Source organism: Saccoglossus kowalevskii, chromosome 2, assembly GCF_978046115.1.
Source record: "Saccoglossus kowalevskii chromosome 2, keSacKowa6.1, whole genome shotgun sequence".
In the NCBI taxonomy this organism is placed as follows: domain Eukaryota; kingdom Metazoa; phylum Hemichordata; class Enteropneusta; family Harrimaniidae; genus Saccoglossus; species Saccoglossus kowalevskii.
In genome coordinates this window covers 34,582,794-34,602,090 of record NC_140642.1, presented here as the reverse complement: position 1 = coordinate 34,602,090, position 19,297 = coordinate 34,582,794, and the positions used below count along the sequence as shown (strand labels likewise).

At 36.8% G+C, this 19,297-nt stretch overlaps 1 protein-coding gene and 1 long non-coding RNA gene across 3 annotated transcripts in view; both read right to left on the bottom strand.

Annotated features, from left to right (window-relative positions):
* Positions 1-5,711: 5,711 nt before the first annotated feature.
* LOC144363576 (uncharacterized) lies at positions 5,712-15,060 on the bottom strand. The gene is made up of 3 exons (XR_013422762.2): positions 14,570-15,060; positions 14,174-14,295; positions 5,712-9,660 (listed from the first exon to the last, which is right to left on the bottom strand). It is a non-coding gene; the product is annotated as an uncharacterized LOC144363576 (long non-coding RNA).
* Positions 15,061-17,135: 2,075 nt separating this feature from the next.
* Positions 17,136-19,297, bottom strand: part of LOC102809552 (Y+L amino acid transporter 2-like) — a 60,789-nt gene continuing 58,627 nt past the window's right edge. For both annotated transcript variants that reach the window (XM_085494871.1, XM_085494876.1), the window contains one exon: positions 17,136-19,274. In XM_085494871.1, the coding sequence (XP_085350997.1) occupies positions 19,216-19,274 (59 nt within the window). In that variant the 3' untranslated portion in view covers positions 17,136-19,215. The remainder of the gene's footprint in view (positions 19,275-19,297) is intronic.

The window sequence follows — 19,297 nt, the reverse complement described above, 5'->3', positions numbered from 1 at the left end:
TTGTAAGCTGGCATTGTCTTAGCTACATAACTGTGGTATATTTTGTAAGCTTGCACTGTCTTTGCTACATAACTATGGTATATTTTGTAAGCTGGCATTGTCTTAGCTACATAACTGAGGTATGTATTGAAAGCTGGCATTGCCTTAGCTACATAACTATGGTATATTTTGTAAGCTGGCATTGTCTTAGCTACATAACTATGGTATATTTTGTAAGCTGCCATTGTCCTAGCTACATAACTGAGGTATGTTTTGTAAAGATGGCATTGCCTTAGCTACATAACTATGGCATATTTTGTAAGCTGGCATTGCCTTAGCTACATAACTATGGTATATTTTGTAAGCTAGCATTGCCTTAGCTACATAAATGTGGCATATTTTGTAAGCTAGCATTGCCTTAACTGCATAACTGCGGTGTATTTTGTAAGCTGGCATTGTCTTAGCTACATAACTGTGGTATATTTTGTAAGCTTGCACTGTCTTTGCTACATAACTATGGTATATTTTGTAAGCTGGCATTGTCTTAGCTGCATAACCGCGGTGTATTTTGTAAGCTGGCATTGTCTTAGCTACATAACTATGGTATATTTTGTAAGCTGGCATTGTCTTAGCTATATAACTGTGGTGTATTTTGTAAAGCTGGCCTTGTAATAGCTACATAAATGTGGCATATTTTGTATGCTGGCATTGTCTTAGCTGCATAACCACGGTGTATTTTGTAAGCTGGCATTGTCTTAGCTACATAACTGTGGTATATTTTGTAAGCTGGCATTGTCTTAGCTACTTAACTGTGGCATATTTTGTAAGCTGGCATGGTCTTAGCTATATAACTGTGGTGTATTTTGTAAAGCTGGCCTTGTAATAGCTACATAACTGTGGCATATTTTGTAAGCTGGCATTGTCTTAGCCACATAACTGAGGTATGTTTTGAAAGCTGGCATTGTTTTAGCTACGTAACTGTGGTATATTTTGTAAGCTGTCATTGTTTTAGCTAGCTACGTAACTTTGGCTTATTTTGTAAAGCTGGCATTGTCTTAGCTACATAAATCTGGCTTATTTTGTAAGCTGGCATTTTTAGCTACGTAACTGTGCTATATTTTGTAAACTGGCATTGTCTTAGCTACAAAACTGTGGTGTATTTTGTAAGCTGGCATTGTCTTAGCTACATAACTGCGGTATATTTTGTAAAGCTGGCATTGTTTTAGCTACGTAACTTTGGCTTATTTTGTAAATCTGGCATTGTCTTAGCTACATAACTGTGGCTTATTTTGTAAACTGGCATTTTTAGCTTCGTAACTGTGGTATATTTTGTAAGCTGGCATTGTCTTAGCTACATAACTTCGGTCTATTTTGTAAGCTGGCATTGTCATAGCTACATAACTGTGGCATATTTTGTAAGTGGCATTGTCTTAGCTACATAACTGTGGCTTATTTTGTAAACTGGCATTGTCTTAGCTACATAACTGTGGTGCATTTTGTAAGCTGCCATTTTCTTAGCAACAAAACTGGGGCATATTTTGTAAACTGTCATTGTCTTAGCTACATAACTGTGGTGCATTTTGTAAGCTGCCATTGTCTTAGCCACATAAATGTGGCATATTTTGTAAGCTGGCATTGTTTTAGCTGCATAACTGTGGTATATTTTGTAAGCTGGCATTGTCTTAGCTACGTAACTGTGGCTTAATTTGTAAGCTGGCACTGTCTTAGCTACATAACCGTGCTGTATTTTGTAAACTGCCATTGTCTTAGCAACATAACTGTGGCATATTTTGTGAACTGTCATTGTCTTAGCTACATAACTGTGGTGTATTTTGTAAGCTGCCATTTTCTTAGCAACAAAACTGGGGCATATTTTGTAAACTGTCATTGTCTTAGCTACATAACTGTGGTATATTTTGTAAGCTAGTATTGCCTTAGCTACATAACTGAGGTATGTTTTGTAAAGCTGGCATTGCCTTAGCTACATAACTATGGTATATTTTGTAAGCTGCCATTGTCTTAGCTACATAACTGAGGTATGTTTTGTAAAGGTGGCATTGCCTTAGCTACATAACTATGGTATATTTTGTAAGCTGCCATTGTCTTAGCTACATAACTGAGGTATGTTTTGAAAGCTGGCATTGCCTTAGCTACATAACTATGGTATATTTTGTAAGCTGGCATTGTCTTAGCTACATAACTATGGTATATTTTGTAAGCTGCCATTGTCCTAGCTACATAACTGAGGTATGTTTTGTAAAGATGGCATTGCCTTAGCTACATAACAATGGCATATTTTGTAAGCTGGCATTGCCTTAGCTACATAACTATGGTATATTTTGTAAGCTAGCATTGCCTTAGCTACATAAATGTGGCATATTTTGTAAGCTAGCATTGCCTTAACTGCATAACTGCGGTGTATTTTGTAAGCTGGCATTGTCTTAGCTACATAACTGTGGTATATTTTGTAAGCTTGCACTGTCTTTGCTACATAACTATGGTATATTTTGTAAGCTGGCATTGTCTTAGCTGCATAACCGCGGTGTATTTTGTAAGCTGGCATTGTCTTAGCTACATAACTATGGTATATTTTGTAAGCTGGCATTGTCTTAGCTATATAACTGTGGTGTATTTTGTAAAGCTGGCCTTGTAATAGCTACATAAATGTGGCATATTTTGTATGCTGGCATTGTCTTAGCTGCATAACCACGGTGTATTTTGTAAGCTGGCATTGTCTTAGCTACATAACTGTGGTATATTTTGTAAGCTGGCATTGTCTTAGCTACTTAACTGTGGCATATTTTGTAAGCTGGCATTGTTTTAGCTACGTAACTGTGGTATATTTTGTAAGCTGTCATTGTTTTAGCTAGCTACGTAACTTTGGCTTATTTTGTAAAGCTGGCATTGTCTTAGCTACATAAATCTGGCTTATTTTGTAAGCTGGCATTTTTAGCTATGTAACTGTGCTATATTTTGTAAACTGGCATTGTCCGAGCTACATAACTGAGGTATGTTTTGTAAAGCTGGCATTGTCTTAGCGACATAACTGTGGTGCATTTTGTAAGCTGTCATTGTCTTTGCCATATAAATGTGGCATATTTTGTAAGCCGGCATTGTCTTAGCCACATAAATGTGACATATTTTGTAAACTGTCATTGTCTTAGCGACATAACTGTGGTTCATTTTGTAAGCTGCCATTTTCTTAGCAACAAAACTGGGGCATATTTTGTAAACTGTCATTGTCTTAGCTACATAACTGTGGTGCATTTTGTAAGCTGCCATTGTCTTAGCCACATAAATGTGGCATATTTTGTAAGCTGGCATTGTTTTAGCTGCATAACTGTGGTATATTTTGTAAGCTGGCATTGTCTTAGCTACATAACTGTGGCTTAATTTGTAAGCTGGCATTGTCTTAGCTGCATAACCGTGCTGTATTTTGTAAACTGCCATTGTCTTAGCAACATAACTGTGGCATATTTTGTGAACTGTCATTGTCTTAGCTACATAACTGTGGTGTATTTTGTAAGCTGCCATTTTCTTATCAACAAAACTGGGGCATATTTTGTAAACTGTCATTGTCTTAGCTACATAACTGTGGTATATTTTGTAAGCTAGCATTGCCTTAGCTACATAACTGAGGTATGTTTTGTAAAGCTGACATTGCCTTAGCTACATAACTGTGGCATATTTTGTGAACTGTCATTGTCTTAGCTACATAACTGTGGTGTATTTTGTAAGCTGCCATTTTCTTAGCAACAAAACTGGGGCATATTTTGTAAACTGTCATTGTCTTAGCTACATAACTGTGGTATATTTTGTAAGCTAGCATTGCCTTAGCTACATAACTGAGGTATGTTTTGTAAAGCTGGCATTGCCTTAGCTACATAACTATGGTATATTTTGTAAGCTGCCATTGTCTTAGCTACATAACTGAGGTATGTTTTGTAAAGGTGGCATTGCCTTAGCTACATAACTATGGTATATTTTGTAAGCTGCCCTTGTCTTAGCTACATAACTGAGGTATGTTTTGAAAGCTGGCATTGCCTTAGCTACATAACTATGGTATATTTTGTAAGCTGGCATTGTCTTAGCTACATAACTATGGTATATTTTGTAAGCTGCCATTGTCCTAGCTACGTAATTGAGGTATGTTTTGTAAAGCTGGCATTGACTTAGCTACATAACTATGGCATATTTTGTAAGCTGGCATTGCCTTAGCTACATAACTATGGTATATTTTGTAAGCTAGCATTGCCTTAGCTACATAAATGTGGCATATTTTGTAAGCTAGCATTGCCTTAACTGCATAACTGCGGTGTATTTTTTAAGCTGGTATTGTCTTAGCTACATAACTGTGGTATATTTTGTAAGCTTGCACTGTCTTTGCTACATAACTATGGTATATTTTGTAAGCTGGCATTGTCTTAGCTGCATAACCGTGGTGTATTTTGTAAGCTGGCATTGTCTTAGCTACATAACTATGGTATATTTTGTAAGCTGGCATTGTCTTCGCTATATAACTGTGGTGTATTTTGTAAAGCTGGCCTTGTAATAGCTACATAAATGTGGCATATTTTGTAAGCTGGCATTGTCTTAGCTGCATAACCGCGGTGCATTTTGTAAGCTGGCATTGTCTTAGCTACATAACTGTGTTATATTTTGTAAGCTGGCATTGTCTTAGCTACTTAACTGTGGCATATTTTGTAAGCTGGCATGGTCTTAGCTATATAACTGTGGTGTATTTTGTAAAGCTGGCCTTGTAATAGCTACATAACTGTGGCATATTTTGTAAGCTGGCATTGTCTTAGCCACATAACTGAGGTATGTTTTGAAAGCTGGCATTGTTTTAGCTACGTAACTGTGGTATATTTTGTAAGCTGTCATTGTTTTCCCTAGCTACGTAACTTTGGCTTATTTTGTAAAGCTGGCATTGTCTTAGCTACATAAATCTGGCTTATTTTGTAAGCTGGCATTTTTAGCTACGTAACTGTGCTATATTTTGTAAACTGGCATTGTATTAGCTACAAAACTGTGGTGTATTTTGTAAGCTGGCATTGTCTTAGCTACATAACTGAGGTATATTTTGTAAAGCTGGCATTGTTTTAGCTACGTAACTTTGGCTTATTTTGTAAGCTGGCATTGTCTTAGCTACATAACTTCGGTCTATTTTGTAAGCTGGCATTGTCATAGCTACATAACTGTGGCATATTTTGTAAGTGGCATTGTCTTAGCTACATAACTGTGGCTTATTTTGTAAACTGGCATTGTCTTAGCTACATAACTGTGGTGCATTTTGTAAACTGACATTGTCTTAGCTACATAACTGTGGCATATTTTGTAAGCTGGCATTGTCTTAGCTACATAACTGTGGCTTATTTTGTAAGCTGGCATTGTCTTAGTTACATAACTGAGGTATATTTTGTAAGCTGCCATTGTCTTAGCTACATAACTGAGGTATATTTTGTAAAGCTGGCATTGTTTTAGCTACTTAACTGTGGTATATTTTGTAAAACTGGCATTGTCTTAGCTACATTACTGTGGCATCATTTTGTAAACTGGCTTTGTCTTAACTAGATAGCTGTGGAATATTTTGTAAACTGGCATTGTCTTAGCTAGCTTAGGAGTGGGAGGCTTTAGTCGCAGTTCAATCTCAATTATTGTAATAGTTGGCCAAGTAAGGGGTTCGAACCTACAACATCAACCACAGCAGGTAGAGTCTCTAACAACTGAAGTCAAATGTTAAATCTTATGCATTTAATTCTCCATGAGCAAATGACAAAGTATACAATACAAATTCTGTATGCATGTAAATTAACATACGCTCAGCAGCGTTGGTTTATCATTTAATGAGCTCGCTGAAAATGTATATTAAAAGTTCATAAACAAAATTTCTCCCGAAGAAATTTGTGATTACTCTTTTACTGGCGACGAAGTAGAAGTGCCCAATTAAATCTTTGGATCATTTCCACATTGTGGAATTGAATGATAGGTTAAACACTATTTGACAAATAGGTGCTTAATTGACGGTGGTTATCACTGACCAGAAAGTAATTAACCAATCGATGGCGTTTATCAAGTAAGGTCGAAGACATGTTTATCGGCTGACTTTTAGAATTACAATAAATAGCTTTCGTACAACCACGGGTCAAAACTATTTCTGCGTGTGATCAATATTTTCAAGTCTGTTCATGTTTTCAAATGACAAACTGATGTATGACCGGCGGACATCTATTTCTTCATGTAGTAAAAAATTATCATTGCACACAGAACTATTATATTGAGAATTTAAATGCCTCAAACGTGGCAGCTAAGATATTTTCCACGTAATTAGAATTAGAACTATATCCAATATTCAGTTTGAAAAGTTTATCATTTGTATTAACAAGTTAACAAATTAATATTTATGAACTTGAAAACATCTGGCAACATCTGGTGTTCGAATTACCATTCATTTGATTGCACACATATGCGTTGGAAGTAATATAGACTAAACTATTATGAAACACGCCATTAAAATTGACTCTTTTTTTCAGTACGTTTAAAAAGGCATCCACACACTTATACATATTTTAGAACGTACTATCTTTTTCACCAATTGATATCCGTATAATGGATCATCGTTACATAAAATATAAATATGTTAAAATGCGATATTTAGGGCATGCAGTCTGAACGTACACAGATTTGACAACACATAACATTGAGGTGACATCAAAATTAAATAAAAATTACAATGCGAACTATTACACCATGACAACACATAACATTGATACAATTTTAAAATTACGTCATAATGTGCTTTTTTTCAGTACGTTTAAAAAGGCATCCACACACTTATACATATTTTAGAACGTACTATCTTTTTCACCAATTGATATCCGTATAATGGATCATCGTTACATAAAATATAAATATGTTAAAATGCGATATTTAGGGCATGCAGTCTGAACGTACACAGATTTGACAACACATAACATTGAGGTGACATCAAAATTAAATAAAAATTACAATGCGAACTATTACACCATGACAACACATAACATTGAGGTGACATCAAAATTAAATAAAAATTACAATGCGAACTATTACACCATGCGTGTATACGTAAATCGTTGCAAAATGTAAAAATGAAGTGTATCGTGGTGGTACTACTCCTAAGATCGGTAGATTAGCTCCAATTTGACCATGGGAATCAGTTTTCAGATTAGTAGATGCAGTATAGATTTAATTACTCAAGGCATTGTCAATTTTACTGTGACCAAGATTAAAATAGAAATCAATGGATAGTTTAAACTGATTACTAGAAAAAATAGCTATAAACTTTGTCACTTCAGCTTTCATTTTACTTGCATTTGGTATATTCACTGGTGCAGTTCGAGTGTACGATTTTATGTTATTCACGATTATGATGTACTTTTTTATTCTATGACAATATATTATTTGTTAATTGATAAAAAATACATTTTTTATACATCATAGCATTCTTTTAAAGCATCACAGTTATTGTGCAGATACTTTAATTTTTACATAAACCAAAAACTGTAATTGTGAATAATACTAGATGAAGAATCTCGTCTTCTGCGACAAATTATCTTTAATATTTGACAAATTATACCAAACGCAATACTTTAGTATTTATGTTGATCGCTTTTTATATTTTGAATTATGACTGGTATATGGAAATAATGTTGAGGAAGAACTATCTTTTCATGTGAGTCACCTTAACAAATAGTCATGTTATGCTAATTAAGTAGTATAACAAATAGTCCCTATGCTACTATGTGCTTCTGTTCATTTGCATATGCTTATTGGTTATTATTTCTCATTGATTACCTTGAAATAAAATATCTGGTAAATGTTAGCACTGGTTTTCAATGAAATACTTTGCGATGATTCGAAAACAACGTTGCTGTTTAGTACACGACCTTCTACTCAAATAGACTTTTCCAAAGAAATGCTCACCTAACATGGTACATGTGTTTTAGTGGTGTAATGAGGACAATCATTTAATTAGTGGTTATAATGATATCATTTATTGACAATGGACATGGTATTCATAATTATGATAAGTTGTTGTTGTATTATTGGTTTAATTGTTGTATTATGTAAATTTATACAACGTTTAATTGTCATGATTGACGATTCGAATGTTTTTTGTATTGTTGTTATTATTATTGTTGTTGTCTGTATTTCCTATGAGATGGGTGGAAGAATGAAATTACATATGCAATAATATTTGTTGTCGACCATTTTCTATTAACTGTGAAATCCCGCGTTGTGTGTGAAATCGAACGAGAGAATAGGATGAACAAAGGTCAAAATATCACATGGATTTTGACAAATGCGTATATTTTGGGGTTATTTTAACGCTTTACACATTAGATTGTGGTCAATTTTGAGAAAGTAAGGGTAAGCAAACGTCATACCCCCCGAAATATTTTCACATTGAACTATGAAAATGAAATTTCACAGTCACATCATTTGATGTTTTTCACGCAGTATACGAGATCTCGCACTCAATTGATAATCATATATCGTAAGACATCTCGGTTTTACATAATAGTATATTAATATAAATTTTGATGTGTAATTTAATACATAGGAAAATGTGTGTATTATTATATTAAGAGTGTATAAAGAGTGAGATATTTAGTAAGATTTTGTTTCCAGTTTTCAGATAAATTATCTAGATTTCTTTCAAATATTTAAAGGAAATAATAATTTCATTGCTTTCACAGTATCGGCTGATATAATCTACATCGTGTTTAATAGTTATTATGAAGCTCCAATAGAATAGGTCGAGTTTAAGCCTGTTTGTTTATCCTTTACACAATTTTCTATATTTGACACCAAACGATGAAGAACGACTTTTTTCACTTTCGGAGGGTTTCACGCCACGCGACTTGTGTAAAATGAATTTTTGAAGTGAATGTCGTTATTTGGACTGGATGTTTACCAGCTTTATCTTAAAACAGTGTGTACGGTGATAATTGCATTGATGATTAACGATATTGTGAGTATTAACAAAGAGTTAAATATATATAGGAATAGCTATTAACCTGAATTTAATCTATTGTAATTATGGCAATATATATCAGTAATACTGTCATTCCTCTGAGTATCTAAATATATTAGTATGTTTCTAATATGCATAGTACCTGAAATAACACAGAATATAAATGAACACGTCATCAAGTCAAAGATTAATTTAAGTCGGCTCTTTCATAAATCAACAAAGAGATATGCATGAATGAAATTTCCTGATGTAATTGATTGAATCTGAAGGAGAGATAAACCTGTCAAAACTGTGTATTTAAAACTTATTACTTGTTTATTACTTTATTAGTCATCAAACGTTTTCACCATGTTTCCATCTACATCATTCCAGACTAATAGAAAAATTTTCTTCTTCTTCTTCCTGAGGAGAGGACGTACTTTTCAGTAGCTCCCGCAAAATTGCGAATACTGCTCCAAGTATATTGTTCTACAGAACACTTCACGTACATACTCTTGTGCAAGGTACTTCGGAATATCATTTACTGAACTATACATAATAGCTGCGGGAATTGGCGTGATTTCCGCGGACTTCTTGTCTGGGGTCGGCTCATACTCCAACGAGCCAACATGGCCGCCATGGCAGACAAAGACACCTTCAACATGACTATGAAGAACGCAATACGCCTGGAAAACGGAGATGGAATCACAGTGAATAACTATGTTGAAAGCATTGCAAAGATGGTTGGCCCGGAAAATATCATAGCAGCCTCTCGGATGAACAGGTCAGTTGTTGTTTTTCTGAAGAATACAGATATCGTAAATGAAGTTTGCCTATCCGGAATCGTCACTGTCAATGATATGCTAATCCAACCCGAGCCAATGATAAAACCAGCAACCAAAGTTATATTGTCCAACGTACCACCCTTTATTGATCACAATACAATAAAACAACATTTATCTGAATATGGAAAGGTTTTGGAATCCACGTTCCGCTTCATACCCCTTGGATGCAAACAGGAAAACTTAAAACATGTAAAGTCCTTCCGACGACAAGTATTCATGGTTCTAACACAGAAGAACATTAATGGCGTGATACAAGTGAAACACCAAGATCGCACTTATCCAATATATATTTCAACCAATGAAATACAATGCTTTAATTGTCACAAAACTGGTCATATTCGACGCAACTGCCCACTTCAAAATACTCAACAACATAATCAAAATCAACACGATCCGGACGTCAATACCGATAAAACACCGACTGCCATGGAAACCAATGTCTGCAATCAATCAACAAATAAAAAAACTGATGATGTAACTCCTGAAATCACTGCTAAAATCAATGAAACAATAGATACCATGGAAACGACTAGATCCAACAACACAGTGTCAAATGACGCAATCAATGAAAACACCGATAACAATGAGACTGATATAAATCAATCAAACACAGCTACTCAAAACACCAAAGCTATCACAGATGGAATAACTAACGCAAATACCGACGCTAATGACAAAGACCTACCAACCGTTTCGGAACGTGAAACACCAATAGTCGAGGACAGGGTACGATCCCCTTCCTCGCCAATAACCAAGCAACAAACTACGAACCAACCAGAGCGGGGACGGCCAACAGACGCATCCAATGCACCCAGCTCAAGCAGGGACGTTGCAATGCAACCTGTTGACATTCCTACTAGCAACAGATTTTCAATTCTGCTGGATGATACATCAGACATGGAAGATGACGATGATACACAGTCAATGTGTTCAACCACATCTAATGCTTCTCAGCTGAGCGAGGCTACAACACAAGATCAACAAGGCCCATCGAATGATGATCTAATCGATTTTCTAGAGGACATCAAACACACAAAGAAACAGATTGAAAAATGCACAGATTTCTGCCCGGACTTAAAAGTTCTCGTTAAATCCCTTACCCGTCTACGAAAGTCTGATGCTGTCTCCTCCCAATTAAAACTACGTATTGCAAAACTTTCAGTAAAGCTCTCTAAATATATTAAAACCGCTCATCTACACGTTTCCGTACAGAACCAGTGATAATGGAGAACACAACACTATTAACTATACTTATTATGTCATCTCTCACCATTACATCTTTTAATATCCGTGGCGGCCGTGACTCCTTGAAACGTTACGAAATCTTTGATTTTCTCAGAACAAAAAATCCATCTGATATATATTTTTTACAAGAAACCCATGCTATACCTGCAGACGAACACACGTGGAGAATCACTTGGCGCGGTGACATTATCTTCTCGCATCTTGAACGTAACTCGGGCGGAGTTGCAATTCTCTTTAACAAGAAAACCAGTGCTGACATCATAGAAATAAACCACGTAATTCCAGGGCGCATTCTGCATGTCAAAGCCAAAATAAATGACAACTGCTACAACTTCATTAACATTTATGCCTCATCCTTCCCACTTGAGCGGAGAAATAATTTTAAAACCTTAAAACAGTTTCTTGCCTCTCTCGAAAACGCTGACCCACTTATACTCGGTGGTGATTTTAACTGTACTCTTGACGCCCAACACGATCGTCGTAGCCACTCCGAACCCGACCCAATTAGTGCCAAAGAACTGTCTGCAACTACTAAAACAAACAAACTCGTTGACACCTGGTCTCGTCTCCATGACAATGATGCTAACTGCAAAAAATACACGTGGGAAAACAACAACAAGGCCGCACGTATTGACCGCATTTACATATCTAAGAACCTGGCAACTCGGATTATTTACGCTGTCCATGAAACGGGAATCAACTCGGATCACTCCCCCGTTAAAGTCAAAATCGCACACGGCATTCGCAGATCAACAAGCCCGATCTGGTGCCTCAACATCCAGCTTCTTGAAGACGAAAACTATTGCGAATTTATCAAAATTCTATGGGAACAATGGCGACTTGAAAAGAACATTTTTTCGTCTATCCAAACCTGGTGGGACATCGGTAAGCTTAAAATTAAGTACTTCTCCCAACAATACAGCAAAGAGCGGAACCGGAAACTAAAAGAAACCAAACTGTTTCTTGAAAAAGAACTCATTACACTTGAAAATTGTAATGAAATAAACAACAACACACAAACAACTATCACGGAAAAAAAGTCGCTTTTGGAGAAACTAATTAAATCGCAGCTACAGGGCGCCATCGTGCGATCACGTTTTAAACAACTTAATGAAAGCGATGCAGCAACCACGTATTTTTTAACCTTGAAAAATATAAGGGCACTAAAAAATCCATGTCACAGCTTGAATCAGCTAACGGAACCATTACAGACGACCCAGCTGAAATAAGAAATATAACAACATCTTTTTACACTAAACTTTATACTCCCGATACAATATGCGAGTCATCTCAGCAAGAACTTTTACAAGACTTACCAAAGATTAGTAGCAACAAGAGAGAAGCCATCGACAAACAGTTTTCTTATGATGAGCTAACAACGGCAGTAAAGAACCTTAATAACAACACGTCACCAGGTATTGATGGCTTGCCAGCCGAGTTCTTTAAACAATTTTGGCCAATTATTGGACACGACTACCAAGATGTCTTTACGGCGGCTATGGATCAAGGTAAACTACCGCTTTCCTGTCGCCGTGCTCTGCTGACCCTCATACCAAAAAAAGGCAACAATAATTTGATAAAGAACTGGAGACCCATCTCCCTCCTCTGCACTGACTACAAAATTCTCGCTAAAACACTATCAATCCGTCTTCGCACCGTCTTAAATGAAATCATTCACGTCGATCAAAGTTACTCAGTTCCTGGAAGAAATATCTCGGACAATATTAACCTCGTTCGCGACGCCGTTTTTTATGCCAATCAACACAATATCCCGCTTGCTGTAGTCTCACTGGACCAAGAAAAAGCGTTCGACCGCATCCACCACCAGTACTTATTTAACGCGTTACACGCCTTTGGTTTTGGAGATACATTCATAAAGTATATCACCACTATTTACACTGCCTCAGAATGTATAATTAATGTCAACCAGTCACTCACCTCCCCCCTCAAATTTGAACGCGGTATACGACAAGGATGCTCCCTCTCCGGACAACTATACACCATATGCATTGAACCACTTTTAAACAAAATCCGCTCGAAAAGTGATATTAATGGATTCAGATTACCTGGCCCTAGTAAAAGAAACTGTAACTTATCTGCCTACGCTGATGACGTTGATTTCTTTATCACAAAAAATAGTGACTTCAAAAAACTACTTCACTGGCTCCATATCTATCAAAATGCCTCAAACGCAAAAATCAATATGAACAAATCTGAAGGACTATGGACCGGATCATGGAAAAATCGACCAGACCACCCCCTTGGTCTAAAATGGAATAATCAAGGATTGAAAATATTAGGTACATACATCGGGAATACAAAAGCTTTCAGCGACAACAACTGGACTGATATCACTGACAAAATTGACACCAAGCTTCATCATTGGAGACAGTTTGTCAAAGCATTATCCTACCGGGGCCGTGTGCTAGTTGTCAATCAGCTGTGCGCCTCAAAATTGTGGCACCGTTTTATCAGTATGTCACCCCAAAACACATTGTTGACTCACTCCAAACAAGATTCAACGATTTCGTATGGCAAGGCAAACACTGGGTCGCGAGCAAAGTTCTTTATCAACCACCGATAGAGGGCGGACAAGGTCTCATACACATTGACTCCCGCATCAAATCATTCAGACTACAATATATACAGCGATACCTTTACTCCGGCCTGAACCATCCTAGCTTTCAGTTCACAGACTACTATCTCAGACAATTCAACAACCTTAACTACAGTAAACAACTCTTTGCTACACGTTTTGAAAGCCCTGATAGTTACTACTGCGCTCCTTCTTTTTACAGTGAAATTCTCACAGCTTGTAACGCAGTCGAATTTAGGTGGACAAACATACCCACTGAAATTCATGAATACCTTAATGAACCCATTTATAATAACCCGCTTATTTCACATCCTGATACTGAACAACCATTCATTATTGATCACTTTGCTCATGCTGGATTAACCAGAATTGGTGACTTGATTAACACGAAATTTCGTCGTTGGAAAACTGCAGACGAGCTCGCATCAATGGTACCAATACACTCCTATCGTATTCTCAAACAAAAAATTGATTCTCTACACAAAGGAATTGTATCCAGTCTCCCGGACCTACCCTTTATAGAGTACTTTCACGAAGAAACTGATGAACCACCGCCACCAGACACCTCCAGGTATGCGTACACACTTCACATCAAATCTGACAATGACGATACCATTGTTGAACACTCAGTCTGTCTATACAAATTCGAAAAGAAGGTTATATACGAACTTGTAATCAAATCACTTATTTTTTATAACAAGACTATAGACACTGTATGGAGAGACATTTTAAGTATCCCACCCGAAACTATGCCCAATTTCAAATGTATTTATGATTTTCCAGTTCCCAAAAAAGAAGGTGACTTACAATGGCGGTTTCTGAAAGGCGCCATTTCTACGGGCACATTCATGCAAGTTTCGGGTTACACTGACAATGGTTCAAATGAATGCCCCTTCTGTAAAAACGCACCTGACGATTTATTGCACATGTTCCTAGAATGTCCACGTCTTACTCAGCTACTTAGAACTATATTTAAATTAGCTAAAAACATAGCATGTCTAGATCAACTTCCTCTCACGTGGTATGTGTTGGGTCCACCTTACATGAAAGGAAGAAAGTCAGATTTCCAGTTAATTAATTACCTCTTTACCACAGCAAAAATAGTCACCCATACCACTCACTTTGATAAATTTAAGAATGGATGCAACAGTAATATACTCGATGTTTTTCACGGTAGAATCAAGAGACGTGTCCTAATTGAATACCAATATGCAAAATTGTGCAATAAGTTAGCTCATTTTGATACATTTTGGGGTAAAAATGAAACTCTATGTAAAGTAGTTGACAATGCATTAGTTTTTACGATATAAACAGCCGGCTCTGTTTAAGCTTTACTCATTTTCTATATGTGAAAATTGCAACTTTTTATACACACTATTTAACATTTTTAACTACTTGTAACGCATGCTGATATTTTCCTGGAATAAACGTTACCTGTTAAAATCAAATCTTCTTCTTCTTCTTCTTCTTCTTCTTCTTCTTCTTCTTCTTCTTCTTCTTCTTCTTCTTCTTCTTCTTCTTCTTCTTCTTATTATTATTATTATTATTTCCTTTGTAGTTATCGTGTAACATCCTGTAGAGCGGGGGCCATTCCATGGACATTGGGCGCTAGAAGGAAAATGTTATGTTGATAGTATTCTTCTTAGTATGTGGGCCGTTTCAAGGAAGCAGATCTTTTAGGGTTCCAAGATGTTATTATCCCCAGGAATTTTGCTGGTGTATATTTCCAGGCCATCTTTATGAGTCCTAGTGGCCTGATCACTACTGCCACTGTTCTAGTTGTCATTCCCCACATTTTGTTGATTTCAATATCAAGATCTTTTTACTTTGACAACTTTTCAGCCAGTTTCACTGAGGTATTTCTATCTGATGGTACTGCCATGTCAATGAGGATGCATGTTTTACGTTTCTTTTGTTTGAAAACTATGTATGGTCTGTTGGCACTTATTTCTTTATCTGTTCGTATTGGCATATCCCACAGGATAGTTACTTCCTCGCTCTCATTTACTGTATCTGGTTGGTGTTCATACCACTTGTCCACTGTCTTGAACTTGAATGAATGTCTGCAGATCTTTCAGTGCACGTATGCAACTGCCCTGTTTTTTAATGTATTCTGTTTTTTGCAAATTCAGGAGAGTCGGATACAATATGATCGATGCTCTCCTCATATTTGCCACATATTCTGCACTGGAGGCCTGTGGTTACCTTCTCTTCTTTAGTACTATATCCTGCACACGGTGCTTAGTTTTTTCGTTACTCTCTTTGAATATTTTGCATAATTCCTCATTTTTATTTTGATGGATTTCATTGGTCATCCCAGCTCCAGTTTGTATTTTCTTTCTTCTTTTGAGGTCAAGTAGATTTTCTTTTTTCTCGTGTTGTTTTACCAGCTGTTAGGTATGTGTCCAGACCGATGGTGGTTGTTTTGAAGTACATTTCCAGCTGGATCATGCCTCTTCCTTTTGCTGTTCTGTAAAGGTGGTCCACATCAGATTTTGGGTAGGGCATTCTTTCTATAGTGAGGAACTTGCGTGATTTGGTATGTAATTTCTTGATCTCACTTAGTTTCCAGTTAATAATGTTAATAAAGCTGTAGGTTACAACTGGTATGGCTAGGGTGTTAAATCTGTTGGTAGCATTGAGTTCACTCCTTAAAATATCCTAATCCGTCTATAATATTCTCTCCTGATTTTTTCCTGAGTATTGTATTCATCACCTTCATTGATTCCTATATACTTGTAGGTTCCATCCTGCTCCAGATCTTTTATTGTTGTGTCAGTGTCAATAGTTATTTTTGGATCAATCTCGTTTGAAAATAGCTTTGGCACACTTTCCTAGACCGAACTCTAACATGATGTCATCACTGAAAGTCTTAACCATGTGCAGGAGCCCAGTTTGTTGATTGTTGTCTTTAGCAAATGTTTTGAGGTCATCCATGTAAAATAGCTGGTTAATTTTACCTTTCTGGGAGTCATATATACATGTGCTGTTGTTGAGAATTGAACTGAGGGGAGCAAGGGCAAGGCAGAGGAGTAGGGGTGATAATGAGTCTCCTTGGAATATTCCGCTTTTGATGTTTACTGAACGTGATTCCAGTGATACTTCAGCATGATTCAAGTGTAAGGTGGTTTCCATGTCTTCATGCTCGCAGAGATGAACTTTGTAATGGTAGGGCATATTCTGTACATTTCAAGTTTCTTAGTGATCCAGCTGTGGAGCAGGCTGTCAATTTTTTTTGTAGTCAATTCATGCTGTTGATATATACTTTCTTTTTTTTGCGTCCTCCAAGACTATTTTGTTGAAGAGTAGTTGGTTCTTACAACCATAGCTCCCTATTCTACATTCTTTCTGCTCTGCCGATAATAATTATTATTATTATCTCTAAATAATAATTATTAATTCTTTCAAGGTAGCTTTTCCAATTATAATGTATATATTTTGTACGTATACATTATTTCACATAATTGAATAAATATTTTATTTTACATTTAGTACATTTAATGCAATGTTTTTTTATTTTATTTTAAATCTAATATTTTGATAAGTAAACCCCATTTCACCAGTGAGTTATCGCAGGCCACACTATTCATATAGAAGTCATTGAATACATAAATAAATTAGTAAATTGTTCTAGTACTATAAGGTTATTACGAGGATACATCAAAGTATGCACGAAGACAGTACAGCGGCAGTATCGACCGACACGCAGCGGAGGTCGATGCGACAGCATACTCTCTTAGTGCATACTTTGAGGTACCTTCGTAATGACCTTATTATTATACATCTTTTCTTATATAATGGATATATAATGGGAATGCCGAAATCTAAAAAGTTTAGAATAGAATCAGCGAACTTTGTATTTAGTCCGGTCAAACCCTGGTAGCAGCCATGTTTGTTTTCATTATAAGAGGACGCTTACGCGCGTAATCATTCCATATTTGGAATTCGCATTTCCTAATATGGTAGGATGAAAATAGCCCGTAAAATACCGCAAAATTACGGCACGCTGTAACGTATGGCGTCATGGTGACAAGTGTATAAGAACATGTATTATATTATAGCATTATCAATAACAGTGGATTTTATGACGTCATTGCAGCAGATTATTCGCGATAATGTATTACATTATTGAGCATCAAGGCCCTGTCCCATGGATATGAATACAATGTTGATTTCGAAAACGAATAAAGAAGAAACTATTGAAAAAGACGAAATATTGTTAGATAACAAGTATTTAATACCACAATCGACATCAAATAAAACGGTCCATAACCAATAACAGCGGATTTCAATATCGAAATCGGACAATATTTTGAAGGCATCGTTGTCTGCTCTGTACGCCAACGCGCGTTCGGTCGAAGCGTTCCATCTAGTACGCGCGCTTCTAGATTCCGCGACCGATGCTGCTGTCCTGGTGGCCTCCTGATTAGTTCGCCTTATCGTGTTGTTGAAGTGAGGCTAACCGAGGATAATTTATCCAAGCAAATGCGATAAACGAAATGGGGGTACAATGGATGTCTACGAGTACAGAGAGATGAATTTGTTCTGTTTTTGTACTACAAAATTTGCGAAACGAGATCGACGAAAGACCCACGTGACTCTTATTTCCTCGGCGTCGACTCCCGGTAAATGTAACAGTCCGGGCACAGTTTGTATAAATAAATGAAAGTATCCGTGTTCCCAGGTGTGTATCTGTTTATTTATACAGTGAGATTAAAATCACTGTTGGTTCTCCTTCTAGGATGTCTAACACCCACTGGCTTTCCGGTCATGTTTGTTCGCCCGCTACACTACGTTTGGCTTCATAGTATTCGTCAAATCCCCGCCCTCCCGTGAAAATTAAAATAACTATTACATAGAAAGAACAGTTGCCAATGATATCTACCTTGATTGTTTGAAAACACTAGTGGGATGGGGTAACGATGCAACTACGTACATGTATCCGGGTACGCATCCCTACGAACAGTCGATCCAACTGGACCACGGCGGCGATCTAGCGTAGTGTAGTGCAAGCCGCGGTGGACACCGATACGGCGTACCAGTCCCCGGTACCAGTCACGGTGTGCCGTTCGCTTGGGCGATCACTGTAATGCTACTCCACATCACACATCAGTCACTCATTCACTCGCAATGTAAATGAGTTCAATACAATTATATTTGATGGATTAAAACTAGTTTCTTCCTTAGTTTGCCATATGAGATTGTGGAAACAATTTCCAGAAAGAAATTTTAAATTACTCAGATTCACGGGCCAGTGACTTGGAAACTATTCCGTTCACTGTAGATTTTTCTCCAAATTTTTCCGCATTTGAGAGGCGGAAATCCACTGGTAATGACAACGCTACAAAATAATAACAATAATGAACTCCCCGAAAACCCATAATGGACTCAAGCACACTTTGTGCTCCATATATGTTGCACAAAGTGAGCTTTCGCCCATTATGGGTCGGCGGGTCGTTCATTATTGTTTAAGTATTCGAAAAGTATATTTCATTTACAACGTGCAAATCAAATAGAAATACTTCATCTCTGTTAAAGCCAATAGATTTGTTTTTCTACTTTGTATCAGTTGGATATACCTGCAAGATCATCTGCAAATACCAGGTGATATAATCTGTGGAGTGGATTGATTCATAA